Source organism: Phascolarctos cinereus, unplaced genomic scaffold, assembly GCF_003287225.1.
Source record: "Phascolarctos cinereus isolate Bilbo 61053 unplaced genomic scaffold, phaCin_HiC Scaffold_4;HRSCAF=312, whole genome shotgun sequence".
NCBI lineage: Eukaryota > Metazoa > Chordata > Mammalia > Diprotodontia > Phascolarctidae > Phascolarctos > Phascolarctos cinereus.
The window spans coordinates 184,747,441-184,773,329 of NW_027555847.1; the positions used below are offsets into that span (position 1 = coordinate 184,747,441).

At 38.2% G+C, this 25,889-nt stretch overlaps 1 protein-coding gene across 1 annotated transcript in view; it reads left to right on the forward strand.

Annotated features, from left to right (window-relative positions):
* The window catches only part of GDA (guanine deaminase), an 85,844-nt gene that overhangs the window by 45,680 nt on the left and 14,275 nt on the right, over positions 1-25,889 (forward strand). Inside the window, exons 4-10 of the mRNA XM_021001821.2 lie at positions 1,824-1,911; positions 7,001-7,106; positions 12,173-12,200; positions 12,681-12,788; positions 14,820-14,927; positions 17,857-17,954; positions 20,917-20,984. Coding sequence (XP_020857480.1) covers positions 1,824-1,911; positions 7,001-7,106; positions 12,173-12,200; positions 12,681-12,788; positions 14,820-14,927; positions 17,857-17,954; positions 20,917-20,984 — 604 coding nt within the window. The remainder of the gene's footprint in view (positions 1-1,823; positions 1,912-7,000; positions 7,107-12,172; positions 12,201-12,680; positions 12,789-14,819; positions 14,928-17,856; positions 17,955-20,916; positions 20,985-25,889) is intronic.

Sequence of the window (25,889 nt, forward strand, 5' to 3'; positions counted from 1 at the left end):
AAAGGTTCTTAGGGAGCAGCTAGGTGGCTCAGTGGATAGAGCACCAGCCCGGATTCAGGAGGACCCGAGTTCAAATCCGGCCTCAGACACATAACACTTTCTAGCTGTGTGACCCCGGGCAAGTCACTTAACTCCATTGCCTAGCCAAAAAAGCAAACAAAAATCCCAAACAAACAAACAAAAAAAGGTTCTTAGAAATTATTTAGCCTAATTACCCTTATTTTATACATGAGGAAACTGAGGCTCAGAGGAGTCAAATGACTTTCTTAGGTGACTCAGCCAGTAGGTAGGAGAACAGGGACAAGGGCCCAGGTCTGCTGACTCATTCTAATACTCTTTCTACTATACCATACTGGCTTCCATGGGCTAATGTTACTTAAAGTAGGCCTTACAGATGTATGTCTTTGATTTTTGCCTTTGGCTTTTCTGCAGCTCCGTAATATTGCTTTCAGTTTACAGGTGAGGAAACTGAGGCCCACAGTGGTTAAATGAGAGATTTAGAACAGGAAGGGACCTCAGACTCCCCTGAGCCTCAGTTTCCTCATGTCTAAAATAAGAGTAATTAGGGGCAGCTAGGTGGCGCAGTGGATAGAGCACCAGCCCTGAAGTCAGGAGGACCTGAGTTCAAATCCAGCCTCAGACCAAACATTTGACACTTCCTAGCTGTGTGACCCTGGGCAAGTCGCTTAACCCCAATTGCCTAAAAATAAAATAAGAGTAATTAAACTAAATTATTTCCAAGAACTTTTTCAGTCCCAAAACGCCTCCCAGGGTTAGGGTTCTTAACCTGGGACCAACAGATCACAACAGATTTCAGGAGGTCCATGAACTTTAATGAGGAAACTAATAATTATCATTATTATAGATATTATATATAATTATAAATAATACCATTCTTTTCACTGAGCTCTTAGCATTTCCTTCAGTTATTTAAAAACATTATTCTGGGAAAGAGCCCATTAGGCTTCACCAGGGTTCATGACACACAAAACGTTAAGAACGCCTGATTTCATCCAACCTATTTGTTTTACAGATGAGGAAACTGAGGCCCAGAAAGGTTGAGCAACTTGCCCAAGTTCACACAAGCAGTAATTACCTGAGGTGGGATTTGAACCCAGGTCCTCTAGAATCCATCCCCTTCCCACTGTTCCACAGTTACCTTCCCTTTGTTCCAAAATCACATAGCAAGTTAATGGCAAAGCTAGAACTAGAACTAGTGCAGTCCTATTGCATACAACTGATCAGTTATGACCAAAGATAATATTCCCTCAGGTAAATCATTTGCTTACTGGATACATGTTGTGTGTCACATGGAAATGTTAAAATTCCAATTTTTCATACCTAAATTCAGTGTAGTTTGGAAATCATTGGGAGGCAGCTAGGTGGCGCAGTGGATAAAGCTCCGGCCTTGGGAGTCAGGAGAAGTATCTGACCTCAGGTACTTAACAGCTGCTAACTGTGTGACCCTGGGCAAGTCACTTAACCTCAATTGCCTCACCAAAAAGAAAAGAAAAAAAGAAATTATTACCCAGCCCTAAGTATGAGATTCATTAAAAAGACATCTTGTAAAATCAGAACTTTTGAGCTGTGTAGGTGAAAGAAATAAAATTGAGGAGTTAGTAATACGTAGTTTCTTTACATTTGGTAGTTGCAGAATATACTCATATTTCTATCATCACCCTGGTTAATTCTACGTCCTAAGAAGTCAGCTCCAAATAAAAAGTATTGAAGATTGAAGGATTAGAATTTAAGCTTTCAGACCTTTCTGTCACATAGCTTTTTGGGGGCACAAGTGAACCTTGGTTTTTCTGGTCTATTTTTAGAGGAGAACTCTAAAGAATGGTACAACCACAGCATGCTACTTTGGAACAATCCACACTGACGCATCCCTCCGCCTTGCTGATATTACAGGTGAGCAGTTCAGAGTATGACAAGATATGTCATGCAGAAGCTACCAGATTAGACCAGTTTTTGACATCTTCACCCTGGCTGGAATTTGTACGTGAAAAGAGTCCTAAATGTAAATTGTAAGAACCTCAGAGTTAAATTTCTTGTAGTTCCTTAAATTGAAGGTCCTTATATTCTAACGGCCTGTGATTTTTTTTAAACTTAATTTATGTTTGTGGCTTTTACATCTAATTATGTACCACTGAATTCAAATTTTCTCAGGTGAGAATTTTTAGAAGCATTTTTAATTGCCTAAAAAAATGTTTCTAGCAGCCCCTCCTTCATCAATAAACATTTATTGAATATCTGCAAAGGAACTGTGTTAGGGGTTGCAATATCCTTCCCCTAAGACGTCCTTCTTCCTCTTGAGGATTTTATGACTAATTGGAAGGACTCTTCATAAAAAGGTGAGTAACAGCAGAAAGTAATACAGTACTGACTGTGAAACACATTCAAATCAATTTGACAGACATTGATTATTAAGCTTCTGCTGCCTATAAGGTATTATGCTAGGTAATAATCATCACTGTTATTTACTTAGCACTTTAAGATGTGCCAGGGTTTTCATACATCATCTTATTTGATCCTCACAACAATCCTTTGTGGTAGGTGCTTTCTCTAAGAAACTTGAGATGGGAACTGAAGATGGGAGCCAATGAGTGATTTGCCCTGGGGTCACCCAGGTTGTGCTGGAGACAGGATTCAAACCCTTATCTTCTTAACTCCAGGTCCTGTGCTCTATCTCCTTTGCCAGTACAACAGGCATTCAGAGGAGGAAGTTCTCACTCTGCGTGGTGAAGGAAGACTTTTAAGGAAAGATAGGTTTGGGTAAGGGGAGTGGTTACCATCCCTTATCCTTTCTCAGAGTCTTCCTTCACACCTCCTCTTTATTTACTCTAAATCTTTTCATCCATTCTAAGTCCTTCTCTGACACTCCCCATACTTCCTCCTCTAAACAATTAGTCAGTCAACAAGTCTTAAGTGCTTAATATTTGCCTTGCACTGTGCTAAGCACTAGGAATACCAAGAAAAAGCAAAAATAGTCTTTGTCTAAAAGAAGTTCTCATTCTAATGGAAGAGACAATATGTACATAAAAAGGTATAAATAAGATATGGAGTAAATTGGAAGGTGAGCTTAGAGGACGGCACTAGAGAGAACCAGGGAAGGCCTCCTGCAGAATGGTGGGTTTTAAGCTGTCTTGAAGGGAGACATGGTATTCTAAAAGGCAAAAATGAGAAAGGAATATGTTCCAGGCATAGGGAAAGGATCAAAAAAATCATAGGTTTAGAGTCACTTTATAGATGAGGAAAGATCCTGAGAGGTCAAGTGATTCCCCAAGATCTCATGCTAAAGTGACAGTCAGGATTTGAACCTCACCTTTTGACTCCACCTCATCATCTTTTCCCTTGTACCATAGAACCAAAGCATAGAAGGGGGAGATAGGGCATTATGTGTAAAGAGTGTCAAGCAGACCGGTATGGTTATTCCAAAGAGTAAGAGAGTAAGAGTCATAGAGGAGAGTAATGTGTAAAAAAAAGAAAGAAAGATTGTGTGGCACAGGTTTTGGGCTTATTCTTCCGACACATACTAGAACTGGTGGGTCAGGTACCTAGCGAGCAGCCTCTTGAGCTACTATTCCTACATGAGCCCCCACTAGAGTGCTCCTCAGTAGTATCCAACATCAGCATCAATTAGCTTTTACAAAAGTACATTTGCTGAGAAGGCATAGTGAAAATCAAAATACAATACTCCCCCCAAAAAAAACCAGGGGGGGAATACTCTCCCTTCTACCCACTCAATCAGTGCCTGGTGAGAGGAGGCTCAGACTTGAAGTACAAAAATGCTGAGACACAAATAGAGGACTGTATATGTGACAAAAGAGCATCTCCTGGCCCTGGGAGTTCTTTTCTCTCTTTGAAGAGCTCCCAACAAATTCACTTCTGGGTGGGATGTAGCCGCTAGTTGATTAGTGGCCCCTTGCTGACCTGGATCAGGCATGTCATTCCTCAAGGCTGTCTCCTTACCACATCCAGCCATTGTTTCTACCCTTGCACTCCAGGGCTCTGGTTCTCAGTGGCTCTCCCAGTCTCACTAGTTGCCTCGGTATGAGGAAAGAAGGAACACAACAGGAATACATATTCATAGAAACTGCTTCTTTCTCTACCTGGAGGCTTGCTGAAGGTGTTCCTAATTAAAAGCTTCAAGGAGAACAATGCTGTGCATACCTCATTTCTAGCTTAGCAGACAATTTAAATGCTTTTCAGCACCATGCAGTAAACTATCAGGAAATGGTCAGAAGATATTTGTGCAAGTTCTAAAGTAGGGGGAAAGGTTGCTCTTTTACACATACCTGGAAGCAGGCTTACTAGTCTACCATGTGGATTGGCACTATATAGAGCATTCCTGGATTTGAAGGAGATCAACATTCTCAAACTCTTTGATCTCAGGACTCCTTTACACTCTTAAAAATTGTTGAGGACCTCCCAAAGAGCTTTTGTTTATGTCTTTTGACAATTACCATACTACAAATTCAAACATCTTAATATTATGAAAATAGCTTTGCTTTCTCAGACCTCCTGAAAGGCACAATAACCCCTGGTGGCCCTATTCCTCTTACAACAGGAAGGAACTAGGTTATGAAGAATTTTAAATGCCAGAGGAGTTTAGATTATGAATTCTGTTTTGGATGTGGCGAATTTGAGATACCTGTAAGACATCCAGTTCAGATTGTCCAGTGAACAATTGGTGATGTAGAATAGGGGCTAGGAAAGGAGACTAGACCTGGAATGGTAGATACGAATGTTATCTGCATAAATATGTTAATTGAACCCAAGAGAGCTAATGAGCCCACCAAGTGAGAGTATAAGAAGGCAGCCCAGGACAAAGTCTTGGGGAGCAACTATGGTGGTAAGTGGGCTAGCTATGGATGAAGATCCAGCAGAAGTGACTGGGAGGGAGTGGTCAGACAGATGAGAGAGAAGCAAGAGAGTGCAGTGTCATGAAAACCCAGAGAAGTATCTGGAAGGAAAGGATGGTCAACTGTCAAATGCTGTAGAGAAATCGAGAAAGATAAGGATTGAAAAAAGGCCATTAGATTTGGTAATTGAAAAATCATGGGCGTACTTGTAGCGATTATGGTATATAATTTTTTACTTTTGTCTTTGTATTCCCAGTAGACAGTGTGTTTAATGTAGTGGAGAGAGCCCCAAATTTGTTGTCAACAAGATCTGGGTTTAAAAACTGCTTCAAATGTTTAGTAGCAGTAAAACCTGGGCCAGTCACTTAAGCACTCTAATCCCTAGTTTCCTTATCTTGAATAATAATAGTATAATAATAAGACTGTCCTAAAAGTCTTAAGGTTGTTTATAAGTGTCTAAGTTATTAAAGCTTAAGTCTCTAAGACTTTTGGGACACTATATATACTGTACAGGGTTGGCATTCCAGGTAGGGGGAATGTTGTGGGTAAAAGTGCATGGTATATACAGGATGCCACTTTGAATTGTTAAGGGTATGAGAGAAGTGAGAAAGAATATTGGAGAGGTAGGTTGAGGCTATATTGCAGATGGCATAGAATGTCAGGCTAAGTAACTTGGACTTTATTCATCATTTACTAGCGAGCCAGTGAAGGGTTTTGAGCAGAGGGGCAATATTTTAAGAAATATAATGAGAAATATAATATAATTATATATAAACATAATAAGAAATATAATCCAGCAGCAATTTGTGAAAAGGGATGAGAGACAGAAGGTAGAGAGAGATCCATGACTTCCTATTGCCTCTAGGGTAAAATATGAAATCCTCAAACTGGCCTTTAAAGGCCCTTACAGTCTGGCATCCATGTCCCTTCACTGTCTTATTTCACATTATTGCCCTTCCAGCACTCACTGTTCTTTCAAACTGGCCTACTAGATGTTCTATAGAGCAGTCCATCTACTCTTCCTATGCCTTTGCCTAAGTTGGTCTCCCATGCATGTCTGAAATACACTCTCTCTGCACTTTATAGAATCTCTAGTTTCCTTCAAAGCATTTTCCTTGTAGTATTCCTATAAGAAGTGGTCCTCATGGATCACTTCCTTTAGAAATGTTTTCTTGATCCTTCTTCCATCTTTCCCTCCTCCCCCAGATATTAGCATTTTCTCTCTTCTGCAGTGATTTTCTTCCCAGGATGTAGAATGTAGCATCTAGAAAATAGATTTTTCAAAGAAAACAGCTTACTCACATACCCCTGATGTGTCTCTCTTGCCCCTCCCTCCCCAATTTTGTCTTTGTATCCACAATGGCTAACATCATACCTTACACATAGTAAGCATTTAATGTTGCTTGAACTGAACTGACTCCAGTATGATAACTCATTTTATGGCGGACCTGAATATTTACAAAGTAATTTTCTCACAACACCCCATAAAAGTAGGAAGATTTTTACAAATAACAAAGAAGGACACTTGAAAAAAAATATACCTTTCTGCGTCTATTTAGCTCTCTAGCTGAAATTAAAATTCCATCAAAATCCTGAGTATAGCCTGAGTTATTAAGTTTCCTCTTTTGGCAGCCTATATAAAAAGAAAGAAAAGGAAAAGAAAAAGAGAAGTGAGAAAATAGATGTAATAGTAAATTGAGAGGGGAAAAAAAGGAGGAAAAAGAGGTGCCATGGTGGGAAATGATAGGGTATAATCAGCGCTCCTTATAAATGCCCTTCAGGGTCATAGGCTGCTTATCACTTCTGGATAATTTAATTGGGACATTAAAAATAACTTAATTTAATGTTTTATAGTTCACACAGCACTTTTAAATGCATTATCTCATTTGTACCTTACAGCCCCCTTATGGGATATGTGGTTCAGGTATAAGTTTTCATTTTACAGATGAGGAAAATGAGGCCCATAAAGGTTAAATAACTTACCTGAGGTCACATAGCAATAAGGAGTAAATTTTAACTCGTATGTTCTGACTCCCAAACCTCAGATTGTTAAACTAGTTAAGATTTGGGCTAAATATTTTTTTACAAACATAAAACCTGAATTTATTAAATTTTTTTTTGTTCACACTTTGCAGATAAATTTGGGCAGCGAGCATTTGTGGGCAAAGTTTGCATGGATATGAATGATGCTGTTCCAGAGTACAAGGAAACCACTGAGGAGTCAGTTAAAGAGACAGAAAGGTAAAATGCTGGTGTTATTTTGACATGGGGAACCTCTCAATATCTACCTAACTATCCATCCATCTATGTATCTATTGGATACATGTGTGTGTGTGTTTATGCATGTATACACATATATTCCTGCATGTATATGTATATTTACATATATACATGCATTGCTGTGTATCTATAAAGTCTGTGCATCATGTATGTATATGTATATGTGTTTTATATATGTATGTGTGTGTTTTATATATGTGTGTGTATATGTATGTGTATATATATATGTATATATGTGTGTGTGTATATGTATATATATGTATATACATATATACATGTATATATGTATTGTAAGGCAGCTTAGTGGATAGAGCACTGGGTTTGGAAGTCAGGAAGTCCTGAGTTCAAATTTGGCCTTGTGACAATTAAAAAGTTCCTGAGAGACCGAGTTTCTGGATAAATTAAGATCAGTTTTATTGGCTACATCTAGAAATCCATCAACAAAAAGAGGCTCAATGTCCCCTCAGTAGCTAGAGACATCAGACCTCTTGAACCTTTGATATTTATAAAGTCTTTTGAAAAAGGAATTTACTTGAGGGTGAAAATCAACTCTGATCGGTCAACAAAAGAATGAATATTATAATGAGAGGTGTCACCCAAATCTTGGCTGATAGACCTCAATTTCCATTTCACTAGTTAAGGCAAAAGAGAAAATCAGCACTTCCCCAGCCAGACCTGCAGAGCAAACACATTGAGCAGGAATACACACACCCATTAGCCCCCATTTAGAATTTCTTTTACTATCTGTTAAGATCTTGGCCTGGGTAAATCTGTAAGAGAGATTTCCCATACTAGTTGATTTTTGGATGAGAAAGTAGAAAAGGGGAAAAACCTTGGTCTTGATTCAATAATAAGTTATTAAATAGAGTTATTAAAAAGAGAGAAAAAAATAATTTCTCACACTTACTAGCTATGTGACCCTGGGCAAGTCGCTTAACCTCTGTTTGCCTTAATCCATTGGAGAAGGAAATGGCTATCCAGTCTTTGCCAAGAAAACCCTAGGGACAGCATGGTCCATGGAGTCACGAAGAATCAGACAATACTGATATGACCGACCAAAACAATATGTATTATAGTGGAATTTTTTTAGGGACCTAAGAGGGTTGTCACTCACCATTTGAGTTATTGAAGTCAAGGTTGAATAACAGCAGTAAGGAGTCAATTAAGAGTAGCAAGTCTATGGGTAAGTAGCCCATTTATTCCAGCTGGTGGTGGCATATTGCAAGATGGTTGGCAATCTCACCTGAGCCTGACATAAGAGTTTTCTGATAGGCATTTCTTAGGGTAGCATTCATAAGCTAATTATTATTCAAAGTAATGATGTGTGAAACAGAAAAGAAAGATAGCTATTCATAAAACGCAGGTGGCTATATAAAAAAATTGTATACTTGTTGGAGAAAAATGTTTATTCTTAGCTACAAGAGATGGATAAGGGAGTTATTTTCTGAATATAGTTGGTAACAGTAAATCAAAGAAATGTGCCTGCCAGGCCAGAATCCTCCACCTTTAGCAGCTAAGTCTTTCAGTACTGATAAGAGGCAAGAAGGAGACACAGAAGGACACAAGCAGCCGTAGCTCTGTCCTTCATCTCACTTAGATAAAATAGCTGAAGTCAGTGTGCCTTCATACCGAGCTGTTTCTAAAGAGGAGTTGGGTTGGGGGTGGGAGATGATGGGGGAAGGGAGGTCTTCGTATTACACAAATATATCAGAGAAATTCATGGTGCAATACTAAGGGATTCTGGTAAGGGATATTAAGGCAAGGATGTCAAGGAATTACTGGAAGGTGCCAACTCCAGGAAACTTGCTGAAGTCAGTCTCTGGGATTCATCTGGAGGGGGGAGTAATTTTGCCTGCTTTTCCCAAACACTGAATCAGTTTTGGCAATGCCTTCGTCAACCTCATTATCAATGTGTACATCCCTAGAAAGTATATTGCCAAGGTAATCAGACTTATCCACAACATTCAGAACTTTTCCATTTGCTGTAACCAGTGGTTCCAAGTATGGGTGGTGTGGTGCTGGCTGATGGAGTGATGTTTTCTTGGTGTTAATTGTTAGGCCAAAATTGGCACAAGCAACAGAGAAATGATCTATACTTGGTTGCATCTCAGCTTCAGAGGCTGAAAATCACGCACCAAAACTTCCTCCGTTTTGGTCTTGGCTTGTAGCCTTTTCAAATTGAAGAATTTACTATCAGCTGACCTTGATGCCATGTTCATCCTCATTGAAGGCTTTTGATAACATGGCTGAAAATATCATGCTAAAAAGCATGGGAGCAAGCACATGGCCTTGTGGGAAAGCATGAGAGCGTCATCCAATATCCAGAACCTGGGCAAGCGTGCCCCACAGCATTTACGGATATACTTTATGTGCACATAAGCATGCACATATTCACTCAAACCCTACTTAATGTAGTAGGAAGTGGTCTTTTAAAACTGACCACCATGTATGCATTTCATAAATGTGCTTAGCCCTTCAGGATCTTTGTGGGTGGATTACTCCGTATGTTAGAGATCCCTCCCAGCTTTGTGCCCCCTTTGTTTAATTTGTTAAGCATTTCTTTCATAGGTATACTAAAATGTTTAGAAGCCTGGGTATTAGGAATACTTAAAGTCTATAAAACTAAAAAAAGAAAAGACATAACTGAGTAATATTGCCACACTTTGTAACAGACTCTGCATAATTTTCTGCTTTCTGATGACATTGGTGTGCCCCATGGACTACATAACAGTCCCCTCAACGTTTTCTTAATTGTAGTGCCCATGGTAGAGAAAGTAAAAGGTATACCATGATTTCATTGACATAGGAATCTTCTGGATGAAGAAACCCCCTTTGCCTATTTCAGGTCATTGCTTTATCCACAATTTGTACTCTTAGAAGATTGCCTGGAGCATTGAGAAATTAATGACTTGTTCAGGGTCACACTGCCAATACGAATCAGAGGCAGGTCTTGAACCCAGGATTTTTGTTGTTGTTGTGTTGTGTTCTGGTTTTTTTTGTATTTTTTTTAACCTCCGAGTTTTGCTATTTGCTAAATGAAGGCTGCCTCCCAAAAGAGCCTTCACCACTATACACTGATGATTTGAAAAGGGTATCGTTTTATTGTATTCATCACCCAAAGGATGTGGAAGAAAGTTCTTTTAACTTCAGTCTTCCTTTAGGACTAAGCCTAGAGAGATTTGCTTTTTTTCCCTCAAAATACATAGAAGTAGTAACCCATTTCAAGAATTACTGTACATTGTAGGTGTCTAAAATTTCCCAGTTCTTACCCAAAGTAATGCTTTTTCCAGTTAGAGCTGGTAAAGCTGAGGATGGCCAGCTGCTAAATGCCCTAAAAAGAGAAACATTGTGGAAGCTATTCTTATTGCAATAATAATTATAATTATTATTATTATCATAATAAATAGCATTTATATAGCACTTTAAGGTTTGCAAAGTGCTTTACAAATATGAACTCATTTAATCCTCACAACAACCCTAGGAGATAGGTACTATTATTTTCCTTTTTATAATTGAGGAAACTGAGGCAGATAGACTTGTCCAGGGTCACAGAGCAAATAAGTTACTGAGGCACGTTGTGGACTCAGGTCTTTCTGACTTTAGGTCCAGCACTTTCAACTCCCTTCTTGAGTTTCTATGATCAAAAAATTTTCATTGTCTAGTGATGAACTTTTGAGGACTTAAGGCTGGTCATGAATAACAAGGACTCAATTTATTTCTAGGTTTGTGAGCAAAACCTGTCTAGCTTGATAGGACATCCCAGAGCTTACGTGCTTTTGGAATAACCCTTGCAAACCAATGACCACCATACAATGATTTGGCCTAAGTGGTAGGGCTTTTTCAGCTATTACGCATGTGAATTTCATGTGTAGATTGTGACCCAAGTTCCTGCTATTGTTTAATACATTGATGTGGAATATATATTCCATGCTTGCAATACATAGATCATTCTTGAATTGAGTAAATACATTGTATACTTTTATATATAATTTATTTTGACTTATCAGCCTACATGTATCTTGCCCCTCTGTCCACCCCCCATTTAAGCTCTTGAAGGCAAAAGGTTTTATCTTTGAATCCTAGCTCTGTGCTCTTCATGTATTAGCACTTTTGTTTCCATCATTTTCAGTTGTGTCTGACTCTTTGTGACCTCATTTGGGGTTTTCTTGGCAAAGATGCCGGAACCATTTGCTTCTCTGGTTCATTTTATAGATGAGGAAACTGAGGCAACCAGGGTTAAGTGACTTGCCCAGTGCCACACAGCTAGTAAGTATCTGAAGCCAGATTTGGACTCAGGAAGATGAGTCTTCTTGACTTCAGGCCTAGCACTCTATCCAGTGAGCCACCTAGCAGCCCTTTGGAGGGAGATATGAAAGTAGCAGCCAGAGCTGGTGGCTTCAGTTTACGTGTTTCTGGCTTACATTACCAACATCTTCATTTACTTACCAGTCCCTTTACTACAAACATGTGATTTCTTAGCCCCACCACCCTGCACCAGTCTCTGCTTCCTTAACTCCACCAATCTTTTCTACTCCAACTGCTTGCTCCAACTTATGTCTCTGTGAAGAGACACACTAGAAAATTGACTTGCAGCTCTCCACTTGCTATGAATTGAAAATGGAAAGCCCCCTGACTTCTAAGTCTCAATACATGACTTAAATCTCTACTACCATATTATATGTGGAACATCACGTCTTGCAATATTCCAAAAATAGAGTTTAAAATACTAGAATGGATTTAGTCCTGTGGAAACACTCATAAACAGCCCAAAGGAAGAAGAGCTTTTCTGTGTATGTTAGAATATACAATTATGTTTTCACTTGATTTTACTCAGCATGCTTTTGGTTCCATATGGAAAAAGCGTAGTAATTACCACTTGTCTTTCTTTAATTATCAGTGATAAAATTTGGGTGAGGTTACATGGTTTTTTGCATAAAAATTGGCATGTGGACCCATTACCATTTTAAAAGAAGGCTTACTTGTGAATTTTTGCATTTCCTAATTTGCTGTTTATTGTTTTGCCTTAGGTTTGTTGAAGAAATGCTAAAAAAGGAAGTAAGTAATGCCATAAAACAACATACTTATGATTATGTCTCTGAAAATAAAGCCAACAACTTTTCTTTAAATATAATTACTTGAGTTCTAAGATTATGCAGCATTGTTCTGTTTTTGGTTTTCATGAGTAGATTCTGTCTGTATAGCTTACTCTTAGAAACAGATCAGGTTTCGGTAAAAAACAAAAACAATTGATTAGATCAATGGTTTCACCCCAGAATATGTTTACCAGCCTAAATTTGGAGGGTCACTGAGTTCAGGTGTCTTAGTGTCTTATAGTTAATTCAGTAATGTCCATACCTAGTCCTATGTTAGAAACACGTTTTAAAATCAAGGTTTGTCATTTGAAACTACAGAAAAAAGCAAGAAGCTACGTGACTCCAAAGTGATCCCTTTCATTTTGTAGTAATAAGCTTGGGTTTGTTTTCTTGGGCCAAGTCCTCATGTTTTTCATATCAAATGTCTTTTGGCTGTTTCCAGTACCCTAGGGTGAAGCCCATAGTGACACCACGTTTTGTCCTTTCCTGCTCTGAGACTTTGTTGCATAAACTTGGTGACATAGCCAAGGACCACAAACTGCATATTCAGGTAGGTATTTACGATCTCACCTCTAACAATGGCTGCCTGCTCTCCACGGACTGCACATCCTTGGATTAGTCCTTGATCCTTTCAGGGCCCCGTAGAATCCTACTAGTTTAGAAGTAGAAGACTAGTGATCGTCTAGTTCAACTCCCTTGTCTCACAGGTGAGGAAACTGAGGTATTAACCAGCCATCACTGCTTCATAAACCTTAAAGCACTGCATAAATGTGAATTCTCATTATTACCTCTCTTCCTACTAGTCTTTTCTTAGAATTGTTGATCTGTTAGGTGGATTAGTAGCTTGAAATATACACCCACTGTGATCATATAGACAAAGACATTTTTCATAATCCACTGAGGCAAATCATAAGAGAGGTTATTTAGCTATTCTCTTTGTTAAGATTGTTATTGTATTTCTTTCTTAGCTGTATTTTATATGACACTTTTCCAGCACACTCAGTCTTTTTAGGGGAAAACTCACTGCCATTTGAAAAGCTAAAAGGACCTATTTTTCACCTTACAAAAATGCATTTTAAAGATCTTTTGTTCTAAGTGTCTCATTTTAACAGCAATAACCAAAAACACCCTGCATTTTACTTTATCATTAAGTTGCTGCAATTTTGAGATAAAATGCTTTTAAAAGCTTACAGCTGTGGTAAAATTGGGAGCTTCCCCCCCCCCCAATATCAAGCCTTAATTACACACTGTACTAAAATTTTCTCCACTTAAGAGTAATTCAGTGATGCTGCAAGAAGGGACAGGTAGGACAAAGACAGTGTAAGGATTCTTGACCACTTTTATGGTGGTAGTTTCTTTTAAAGTCTGGCCTTCTTAAGACCCATTAACTGTGGGTACCATTTATACCCTTCTCCTTTTTTATCTTTGTGCATTGAACACTATCATTTTTGTGAACTGTGTTACCTGAGTTGTCTCCCAACACCCTACACAATTCTGTCCAGTTGATGAACTTCAAGTATATCAAATCATTGCTACATCTATGCCTTGAGGAAGAAGGCTAACCACCAAAACAGCTGTAGAAGAGGGATTAGCCCTGATCTGTCAAAATATAAATAGTTTAGTTCTTTTTCATCTTTCCCTAACCTTCTACCCTCTTTGCTTAGGAATCTCCTGAAAGAGAGGGACCTGTATTTACTGTATTGTACTCACTTTGATGAAAATGCAATTAATTGATTCATTCACTCATTTACTGTTTCATTGATATAACTATGCACACTATAAATACTGCTGATGAGGGGGATACCACAACACCATTCTTGAGATTGTTAAGCTGCTCACTGAGTTATTAGCCCATAACACACACCCACCATCAGTTGTAGTCTAGAAACTGCACAACAGTCTCCTTCCTAGGAAATGTGCATTACATTGTCTTGTGGCCTAGAGAAAAGCAAACATAGAGAGTTGTTTGGGTTGAAGGTAGGGAGCTTATCACAAGTGAGTGAGGCCTCTTTCTCCAGAAATGACTAAATAAAAGACCTTATGGGCCATAGAACCATAGCATATTAGAATTGGAAAGGACCTTAAATATCATCATTTTACAGATAAGGAAAGTGAGAACTAGAAAGGTAAAGGAAGTTAATCTAAGGTCACGTAATATGTTCAGGGAAGAAGGCAGACTAGAATCCAGATCTCTGGTTCAATGCCTGATTCAATTAAATAATGTCACCTATATTCTCTGACATCTACTCAACTTTTTAGTAGCACAGAGTCTATTCACCTCTGATGAGGCAATTTACTAGAAAAAGGTGGTTTCTTTATCTTGAGGGAAAATGTTTTACTTATTCTGATGAGGTTCTGAATTTTAAAATTTTTGATTGGAGTTCAATTTTGAACAGATTTTAATTTGTTTGCATTAAATTATTATTGACTCTGAAAAGGCCATAATTTCTATCACCTGACTTCCCAAAAAACCCTTTTGTATATTCAAGGCCAAACCATCCCTTCCATTGTTGTACAGAAAGTTTAATTTGGTAAACTATGTTATAAAAAAACCTTGAAAGTACCATCTTATTTCTCATAGAGCCACATAAGTGAGAATCCTGATGAAGTTGAAGCTGTAAAAATGTTATTTCCTAATTACAAGAATTACACAGATGTATATGACAAAAACAGTCTCCTGACAGACAAGGTAATGTAAAAGACTGGCTTCTGTGACATTTATTAGACAGTATATGTGACTAAATGTGTTGAAAATTTTAATCATTGTGGTCCTCACAATTTTAATATTTATGTTCTTCAGACTAGGAAATTAAGACATTTTGACCTGAAATTTTCTCAGGTCAGATTCCCTCATTATGAGGATGTAATTCATAACAAAAAAATTGTGTTTAGATGCAACTGTGCAGAGTAGAAAGAACATTGGATTTAGAAAACCTGAGTCCCAGCCCTAACACTTTCTGGCTACATAACTGGGGAAAAGTTATTTAAATTCCCTAACACTAAATTTTCCCATCTGTAAAACAGGGATAATAATATAATTACCTACCTTGCAGGCTTGCTATGAGGGAAGCTTATTTTAAACCTTACCACCCTATGTAAATGTGAGACTCTGTGATGCCATTTTTAGACCCAGGGTTTTATTAAAAATAAGGACATGTTTCCTATAGTGTTCTGAAATTAAATACCTATTGTTGGATGGCACAGGTATATAGTCAATTCTCAAAAATCCAAATGTGGATTATCTGCAGATGTTAAGTTCTAGTCTGGTATACCATGGATAAACAGTATACTTCTGAATCTGTACTCCACTAACTACTGGTATGTTCTAATAGAATTTAAACCACTTTGAATATTAGATTAAATTACTGTTGTTTAAAAAAAGACGTGTTACTTCAATCCAAAGCAAAATTTGCCTTATCTGGTGTTTCAGATTGCTTCTGTCATGACCATTTATGTAGCTATTAGAAAAATGACTATAATAATAAGATTTTAAATAGAAGTTATTTAATATTCTTTGGGCTATACAACCTTTGTTTCCCAAACTACAGTATGGAAGTGGTAATGTGACTTGTTAGTATGTGTGTGCACATGTTAAATGAATATCCAGACAATTCCGCTCGTGCTATTCGTACTCTGTCCAAGGCCATGTAAAGGAGAAAAATCAAGCCAGGAAACATTCATTAAGCACCTACTATGTAGCAGGCACTGTGGCCAGTGCTGAGGATACAAAGAAAGGCAAAAACAGACCTCGCCCTCCAGGACCTCTCAGTCTAATTAAAGCTACAGCATGAAAATAACTGTATGTGAACAAAATCGATGTAAGTCACATTGGAGATTATCTCAGAAGGAAGGGACCAACATTAAGGGGGATTGGGAAAGGCTTCTTGTAGAATGAGATTTTAGCTGGGACTTGAAGGAAGCAAGGAGATTGAGGGGAAGAAGGAGAGAATTCCAGGCATGAGGAAGTCAGTGAAAGTGTCTGGAGGCCAGAGATGGAGTGTCTTGCAGCAAGGAGGCCAGAGGCACTAGATTGTAAGAAGACTGAAAAGGTAGGAAGGGCTTTAAAAGCCAAATAGAGGGTTTTATATTTGATCCTGGAACTACTGAAATGAATTGAATAGTAAACTTTTGCTCCAACTACTCACCTCCTTGACTTCCTTTAAGACCCTTCTATAGGAAGCTTTCCCCAACCCTGCTTAATTCTAGTGCCTTCTATTAATTATTTTCAATTTACATAGGATTATATATAGTTGTTTATAGCTGTATATAGCTTGCTTTGTATATATTTGTTTGCATGTTATTGGCTCCCCCATTAGATTGTAAGCTCCTTGAGGGCAGGGACTGTCTTTTGCCTCTTTTTGTAGCCCCAACATTTATTAGCACAGCACTTAACATGTAGTAGGTGCTAAATACACGTCTGTTGATTAATGGATTGAAATAAACCTTCTGACTACCACACCTATGTTTTTTTACCCCCTCAGCATTATACCCATTTAGAGAATCAGGTTGAATATGTTTTAAACCACAAAGAAGAAGGGCCAAGGTAGTTTAACCCACAGAGCAAATCTTTACTTTCTTAGCCAATAAAAACAAAAACTCAATGGCAATTTCAAATGTATGGGAATATGAACATTGAAAGAGGAAAAGACTAATTTTTTGCGTAAGTGACATAAAGGTTGCAAATGGATTTAAACCCCGCTTACATTCTTACATTTATTCGCATGTGATTCACAAATTAAACTTCAAATTTGTATATGTGGTTTCTTTACATACAAATTGTAGAAACTTGATTGCAGCAATATTTTTGTGCTCACTACACCATGACAACTTGAAATAGAAAACTACTTTGATGTGGATTTTGTTCTTATAAGAGTTGTTGAAGAGAAAGGGCTTGTTCTGGAAAACCATACAGATTTTGCAAGAATCTGGAGAAATAAGCAGAGGTTTCAAATGCTAGACAGGGCCTACTTTGTAGAGCAAGGTTTCTTTTAAATAAAAAACAAAGGGATGCCTCTTATCAGAGATTCTATCCCATGCTGCTTTTTTTTTCCCTTCAAAGAAATTTAATTATTTTCAGCTAAAAACATGAAGTGGCATCATGTCACAAGACCTTTGGAGCCTAAATTAAGCAAAATGGAGAAATGAAATCAAATTATGACTCTATAATGGCTGAAAACATAATTCTGCTAAATAGTGACCTTTTTCTTTTAAAGAAAATTCCATTTAAGATAAGAAACCCACAATTCTTGTAGGAATTCATTTGGTGATTTGGGGTGAATAATTGAGCCTGACTATGTAGCAATGGAGAAAATTGGATCGTAGAATTCAGAGCTCAAAGGAAGCTAAGAGATTCTGTGGTCCTGCTCCATCATCTCACAGGTGAGGAAGCCTTCAGTTGCTTGTCATAATTTGCAGAGTTACTGTGAGGCAAGACTTGGCCAAAAAAAAAAAAGTTACTTAAATTCCTTGTTCATAATGTGCAAGTAATTTAAACATACTCTTGCCACTATGATAACAATAAAAATAGCAACTCATACCATGTCTCTGGTCTGAATTGGCAGATATTAACATCACAGCAACTAAGCGGTAAAGCTTACATGATTTGTTTTCTTGTCTAGACGGTGATGGCTCATGGCTGCTATCTCTCTGATGAAGAGCTCCAAGTATTTCAACAGAGAGGAGCTTCAATCTCCCACTGTCCCAATTCAAACTTGTCGTAAGTAGATAAGAGTGTTGTTTTTAAGGAATTCTCAGTACGTAGGGGAGGTGCTTAACCTCCTGTTCTTTTATATATGAATGAGTGAATGAATAGATTAGTGAATGGAAGAAAAGGACATTTACTAAGCACTGACTATATGTAACGCACATTATTAGGTGGAGATACAAATTTAAAAATGAGACATTTCCTGCCCTCATGAAGCCTATATTCTAATAGAAGAGAGACACAACTTTAGAGGAGTTGTCACAGAGAGAGAGAGATTTGACCTATTTACAGGGATGGTGATTGGAGGATTGGTGATAGGGCAGTTAAATGATTTTCATGCTCTTTCCAGTAGTAATGGTAGTAACAGATTTCTTGTTGCGCATGTATGTAGAACCTATATCAGATCGCTTACCATCTCAGGAAGAGAGGAAGGGGGGATAGAATTTGGAACTCAAAGCAAAAAAAAAAATCGGATATTGAAAATTGTTTTTACATGTAATTGGGGAAAAATTAAAATATATATTTAAAAAAACAATGGTGGTAACAATTTTGATAAATATTACTTATTTCAATGTAAGGTTATGTAGACAGAAAATGTTGTTGTGGGGAATGGTGTGGATGACACTGTATGTGATGCAGTTGGACTGATTTGCACCAGACTTTAGAATCTATTGTGGCTCTCCTGAGTCAACTAATCTATCTAAGTCGACTCAGTGTCTTTCAGAACCCTACTACTCCCATGCATCTGGAACTTATCCAGGTTTTCTCTCTGTCCTATTCTAGATAATCTATTAAAGATTACAAGGGTTATTTCTTAGTTATATCTTACTTTGTCCTCTTAGAACCTATTAATATCCCACTTAAAATGGGGGGAATAAGTCCCAGAATCCAGGCTATGAGCTGTTTTATCTGGTCTTCAACCTTGTAACTTGCTACTACAGATTTTCCTCATGGGAAAAATTAGAAATCTCAATCCCTGGCTCATCACTATTCTGCAGCTCGGATGCACCGTTTCTCCTGACTTGGCAAATAACCTTTCATTCCAAGTGAGCAATACTTTATAACAAGTGACTTAGACCAAGCACAGACTAGCTCCAAATGAAAGTTCCATTGCTAGAGAGAATGAATCAATAAGGCAAAAAAAAAGTTCTTAAATCCTCTTAGTAAATAAACAAATATTTCACAAGGATATACAGGTACAACTCCCCAGGTTCTCACTCATGCGAATGTATCCAGGTCAGTGACTTGAAATACTGAGAGGCAAGATCAAAAAATTACTTTAAAGAAATGCCTCATTAATATATACAAGAAATTAATAATAATAGCATGTATATAGCTAAGGTTTGTAATATAGAGTATCTCACTTGATCTTCACAATTCATTTTACAGATGAGGAAACTGAGGCTGAGGTTAAGTGACTTGCCCAAAATCAGACAGCTAGTGAATATATGAAGAAGGATTCAGATTCAGGTCTTCATGACTCTAAGTCCAAAACTCTATCCACTGTGCCACCTAGCTGCCTTTTATTATTACACGTAACCTTGAAAATATGAAAACAACTACTCCTTCCCAACAGCTCATCAACTCTGAAGAGGCTACCTTCCCTTCTCGATGCTGATTTATATACGATTTGCCCCAAAGTGAGCCTTAGTTCATTTAGCTCGTCCCCAGTCAGGTCTCCACGACTAAAGGCTATATATTCATTTTAAATCATCAACAGTATATGGTCTAATAAGACCCTCAGGGCCCAAGGCCAAGATAGAGCAAAATTAAGTTTTTATATTCCTCCATTTATAATTTAGGACAAACAGACTGACCCAAAGAAACAAATCAGTATAGACTAGTTAGCTTTTGGGCTTGATTTAAAAACTTATTTACTTATTCTTCCATTCAAGTGATTTTCTTCTCTCTTTCACTTGGCCCCCCTCCCTTCTCCTCTTACTATTTCATTTGCTTCCTGAAGGGTAACTGGCAAAATGACCCAGCAGCAGAGCAAGGCTTTTGTGATTGGTCAGCCTCCCTTCTCCTGGATTCTGGAAAGATTTCCCGTGATTGATTTAACTTGGGCACTTCTTGCCACCTAAACATTAAAGCAGTAGCTTTGTCTGGATGATGTTGGGGAAGGGGGAGACAGAGAGAAAGACATACAAAGAGAGAGAGATAATAGGAGAGATGAAGAGGGGGAAAGAGGAGAGAGAGACAGACAGACAGTGGGAGAAAGGAGGAGAGAGAATGAAAAGGAGGGTGAGAGAGGAGGGGAAGAGGAGGGAGGGAGAGAGCCTAAGTGGGAGAGATGAGGGGAGAGGGAGGGAGGGAGAGAGCCTAAGTGGGAGAGATGAGGGGAGAGGGAGGGAGGGAGAGAGGACAGAGAGAGAGAGTGGGAGAGAGGAGGGGAGAGAATGAAAAGGAGGGAGAGAAAAGAGAGTAGGGGAAGAGAGGATGAGGGAGGGAGGGAGAGAGACTGAGGGGGAGAGATGAGGGGAGAGGGAGGGAGAGGAGGGAGACAGACAGACAGTGGGAGAAAGGAAGGGAGAGAATGAAAAGGAGGGCAAGAGAGGAGGGGAAGAGAAGAAGAGGGAGGGAGAGAGCCTGAGTGGGAAAAATGAGGGGAGAGGGAGGGAGAGGAGAGAGACAGACAGACAGTGGGAGAAAGGAGGGGAGAGAATGAAGAGGAGGGGATGAGAGGAAGAGGGAGGGGCAGAGCCTGAGTGGGAAGAGATAAGGGGAGAGGAAGGGAGGGAGAGAGGAGAGAGAGAGAGTGGGAGAGAGGAGGGGAGAGGATGAAAAGGAGGGAGAGAGAAAGAGAGGAGGGGAAGAGAGGATGAGGGAGAGAGAGACTGAGGGAAAGAGATGAGGGGAGAGGAAGGGAGGGAGAGAGAGAGAAAGGAAGAAAGGAAGAGAGAAAGAGAAAAGGAAGGAAGAAGGAACAGGTTGTATACTCTTTCCTTAGACTTCCTTTCTCTCCTGTCTCTAGGATCTCCAGTGGATTACTAAATGTCTTGAATGTTCTGAAACATAACGTGAAGCTTGGACTGGGCACAGGTCAGTAAGTCACTAACTCTGGTTTGCCAGGCACTTTACATGCATCACCTTGTCCGAGCCTTATAGCAGCCCTGTGAGGTTGGTACTAGAGATATTATTTTCTCCATTTAATAGATGAGGAAACTGAGGCTGGTGGTTATGGGAAGAGGTGGGGGTTAAAGAACTTGCCCATCATCTTATAGCTCATAGGTGACAGAGGAAGGATTAGAACTTGGGTCTTTCTGAATTTAGGTCCAGTGTTTCTGTCCATTATACCACAGTGCCTTTAAATGTTTGGCTTCACAGTACTACTTGAATGAGGATGACTTTCAAAGGCTATTATTCAACTGGCTGTGGTAGCACATGCCTAAAATCCTTGCTACCCAGGTAGTCTGAGGCTGGCGGATCGATTGAGCTCAGGATTTCAGAGCAGTCTTAGTCTGGTACCAATATAGTGAGCCCCGTAGGAGGAGAGGGTTGAACTGGTCCAGGTCTGAGCGTCCATGCACATTGGAAGTGGTATCCAGCCTGGTGAGTGGCCTTTCCACTTCCAGCCCAGGCTAGATAGGGAGACCAAGTCTCAAAAACAAACAAATAAATAAAAGGCTATTATTCCTTTAGTGTTAGAATAATTTAAAACATCCTGGAATCGTTCTTTTCTTCTGCTTCCATTTTATCTTATCCTTCTAAGTTTGCACAGTTTTTATTTATGTTATTTCTCAGTAGATGTCTAAGCACAAGTGCTAACTCTAGAAAAATTAAAGTTGTTTTATTTGACCCTATCAGCATAAATAAAGCATTTAGACAACTGACAGATTCAGCAAAACAAAATTCTCTTCTGTAGTCCCTCCACCAGTCTGGATGTTGACAAGACCTTTTAGGCGGCTGACGGATTAACTGATGCCTCCTGGTTTGAACAGTACGTTTGAGTTGTTTCTCCTAATTGTGTGTTGAGCTGTTCATTTAGGAAGCATGTGTCACACCCAGATGTCTGGGTGGAAAGTGCATTGGTACCTCTTTGTCTTACTCTGTATGGCTTTAAACTGAAAATTCTACAATTGAAAGTGACTCAAAAAATAAAAAAATAAAAAGGAAGGAAAAAAGCTTGGAGGATTTTTAGAATGCTGTTGTGTTCCATTCCAGCCGCCTACAATGAGAATGAGTAGGAGGGCAAGCATTTGTTTTTCAGATGCATAAAACCATTAGGATCTGTTCTGCTGATATTTATCCAAGCTTTTTCTGTCTAACCCAAATCTCTACAGAGAGCACTCAGATTTAATAGTATTGCTGTTATTTTGTTGACATTTCAATAGTATTGATACTTTGATGGACTTGTCATCTCATTGATGTGGGTAGAGTCTTTCCATAGCCTCAAATTGCAGCCCTTTGATGTCTTCTTATTCTTTGTGATTCCTGTCTGTGTCTTCCTGTAAATTCTCTATAGATTATCTGCCAATATGCTGGAGAACTTCTTATTCTTTTAGTATTTCATGCATGGCAGTGTGGCATTGGAGTTATCCATTTGAAGTCAGAAGACTTGGGTTCAGGTCCTGACTTCTCTATTTAATATGTTTAGCTTGCCACTTCACCTCTAAAATGAGCATGGTGGACTAGATGGCATTCCAAAACCTATCATTCTTAATATTTATCTCTAACTCTATCTACATGTTTTATTTTTTATATTTAGTATTTTATTTTTCTCCAGTTACATGTAAAAATAATTTTTAACATTTCATTTTTAAAACTTTGAGTTCCAAATTCTGTCCCTTCCTCTCCCCCACCCCCTCGCCATTGAGAAGGCAAGCAATTCGATATAGGTTATACATGTGTAGTCATGAAAAACATATCCGTAATAGTCATGTTGTGAAAGAAAACACAGGCAAAAAAAACTCAAGAAAAATAAAGTTAAAAAAGTATGCATCAATCTGTATTCAGACACTATCAGTTCTTTCTGTGGGGAGGGGTAGCATTTTTCATCATAAGTCCTTCAGAGTTGTCTTAGATCATTGTATTGTTGAGAATAGCTAAATCATTTACAGCTGATCATCTTACAGTATTGCTACACAGTAAATTTCACTTTGCATCAGCTCATGCAAGTCTTTCCAGGTTTTTCTGAGAGCATCCTGCTCGTCATTTCTTATATACAATAATACTCCATCATAATCACATGCCAGAACTTGTTCAGCCATTCCTCTGTTGATGGACATCCCCTCAATTTCTAATTCTTTGCCCCCAGAGAAAAGCTGCTATAAATATTTTTGTACATATAGGTCCTTTTTCTTTTTTTCTTTTTTATCTCTTTTGGGATACAAACAGTATACAGTGGTATTGCTAGGTCAAAGGATATGCATGGTTTTATAGCCTTTTGGGCATAGTTCGAAATTGTTCTACAGTGCACTCTATATGTAATAGCATTTCTGTAGCAGTTTTAGGTTTGCAAAATGCATTACATGTTATCTTATTTGATCTTTACAATAGCCCTGTGATGTAGATGCTATTATTATCCCTGTTTTACTGAAAAGGAAACTGAGGCAGAGGTTAAGTGACTTGCTCAGGGTCACACAGCTAATAAGTGTCTGAGGCAAGATTTGAAATCAGGTCTTCCTTACTCCAAGTCCAGGGCTCTTACCCACTGTACCACCCAGGTGCCAAAAAAACAACAAAAACTCAAGTGGATTTTTTGCTTTAAAATTTTTTTTGCCCTTTCTGTCTATAGTGTCCAGATTAAGTGAAAAATTACCAAACAATTCACTTCACTTTATTTATATGGCAAGAAGCCTGTTGGTTGATAGGCTGATACTTTAACACAAGGTTGGTTTATGTGACACCTTCACTGAAGTCAAAGTCTTAAGTGGTTAATGTGATTTAACCTAAGGCAAAAGTAAAACAGGTCCAGGGAAAAGCGAAACAAATATCTACAAGATTAGGAGAATATGTTTTTTTAAAAATAGAAACAAGAAAGCTTACAAATCCTGCTGTGACAAAGTTAAGAAGACCAATTTGTGATGGAAAGACTGGTTATATAAGAATTTATATAAAATATGTAAATATTTTAACCCATATAATATTCTCTTCTACTTTTCCCACTGAGTCACACTAAACCTGTTCTTTGCCCTTATTGTGACCTTCTGGCCCTTCACAGATCCATGTTCTTTGCATTTATCTCTTCCACTTGCCTCCATTACCTAATAACTGTTTCACTAGTTATCCTAGAATCCCTTGGTCCCCTAAACATCTGCCATTCTTGACTGGCAAAGGCTTTATCCCTGGTTAACTCCCACCATTCAATTTCTCTTCCTGTTTAGTCATTGCTGATTGTCACTGAACAAGGTCAGGCTGGTTTCACTCACTACAAACTGGTCACCAACCTCAGCCAAACATGTGCTGTTCTTTGAAGGCTCTTCTCCTCTACTCTTATTAACTTCATGCTTTTCCCCACAACAGCTATTCCAAGCTTTGCCTTCCTTTCCCAATTCCGCAATCACATCACTAATCCCTGACATGTACAGCAGATGATTGAACTTTCATCGTGAGCTTCCCCTCTTCCATTCCTCAGAATTCAGTGCTATCACCTGCTTTCTCTGTTTTTTTTTTGTTTCTACAAAAGGAGAAACAAGTAAATACGAAATATTTGAGACCTGTCATTTATATGTATGTTTGAGAACTCAACGTTACCTCCATGCCCAAGAAGGGACTGGAGTAGTGCTAGAGGAAAGGTATTCACAATTTTACATTTCTGGCTACAAATGACAAAGTTTCCAATGAATTATAAAGTATACTTCATTCTACATATAGAGATATTCTTCCCACTAACAGTATATTAACTTTCCTGCCATTTATTTATTAAATTAATTTAAAATAACATTTAAAGTAGCTTTTGTCAAAGATTGTTCAACTCAATTATGTTAAAGTACTTTGTTTTAATAACTTAAATGATTTGTTCATCAGATTAGAATGCTGATGTGCATATGAGATAGTTATTATCTATTAATTAATATATAATTAATTAACATGATATAAATAATTATATATTAATATTATCAGAATTAATATGCTCATTTCTAAAGAAAATCTTTCTTGAAAATTAACTTTATAGAACTTTGATTTTAATTTTTTATAAATTGTATTCAGAATAGGACTTGGAAAAGTTTCTAGATTAAAGAATGGTGGATCTGTTTTGAACTCATTATACCCTCTAAATAATCCATAAAGCTCTAAAGCTACAAGTTTTCCCTGGGAGTTCTACCAAGGATATATATAAATATGATTTCCTCACTTTACTTTACCAACCAAATTAGAACATACTTAACACCGTTATTTTCAAAGTGAATGTTATAGTATATGTTATTTGTGGCCATCATTTGTACATAGGATTTTTGCATTAATTTATCAGATGTACTCTCAGGAATGTCTGTGATGAAAACTGCTTCCATTTATATAGTGTTTTTAAGGTTTCCAGGGTGTTTCCTTTTACAATAATACTTTGAGAGAAGCAGTGAAAGTATTAACTCCATTTTACTGATCAGAAACCTGAGACTAAGTCAGCAAGTAACTAACATTTAAGTACCTGCTATGTGCGGACATTGTACTAAGTGGACACTAAGTGTTTAGGATACAAAGAAAGGCCAAAGACAGTCCCTGCTCTCAGGGAGCTCACCATCTAAGGAGGAAGACAGCACGCAAATAACTTTGTATAAACAGGATAGAGACAGTGTAAACTGGAGATAATATCAAAGGGAAGGCAATAAGATTAAGGAGAACTAGGAAATGCTTCTTGTAGAAGGTAGAATTCTAGCTGAGACCTGAATGAAGCTAGAGACGGAAGAAATGAGGAGGGAGAGGGTGCCCAGGCATAGGGGACAACCAGTCAAAAGGCTTGGAATCCAGACATGGAGTATTGTGTGTGAGGAACCAGGAAACCAGTGT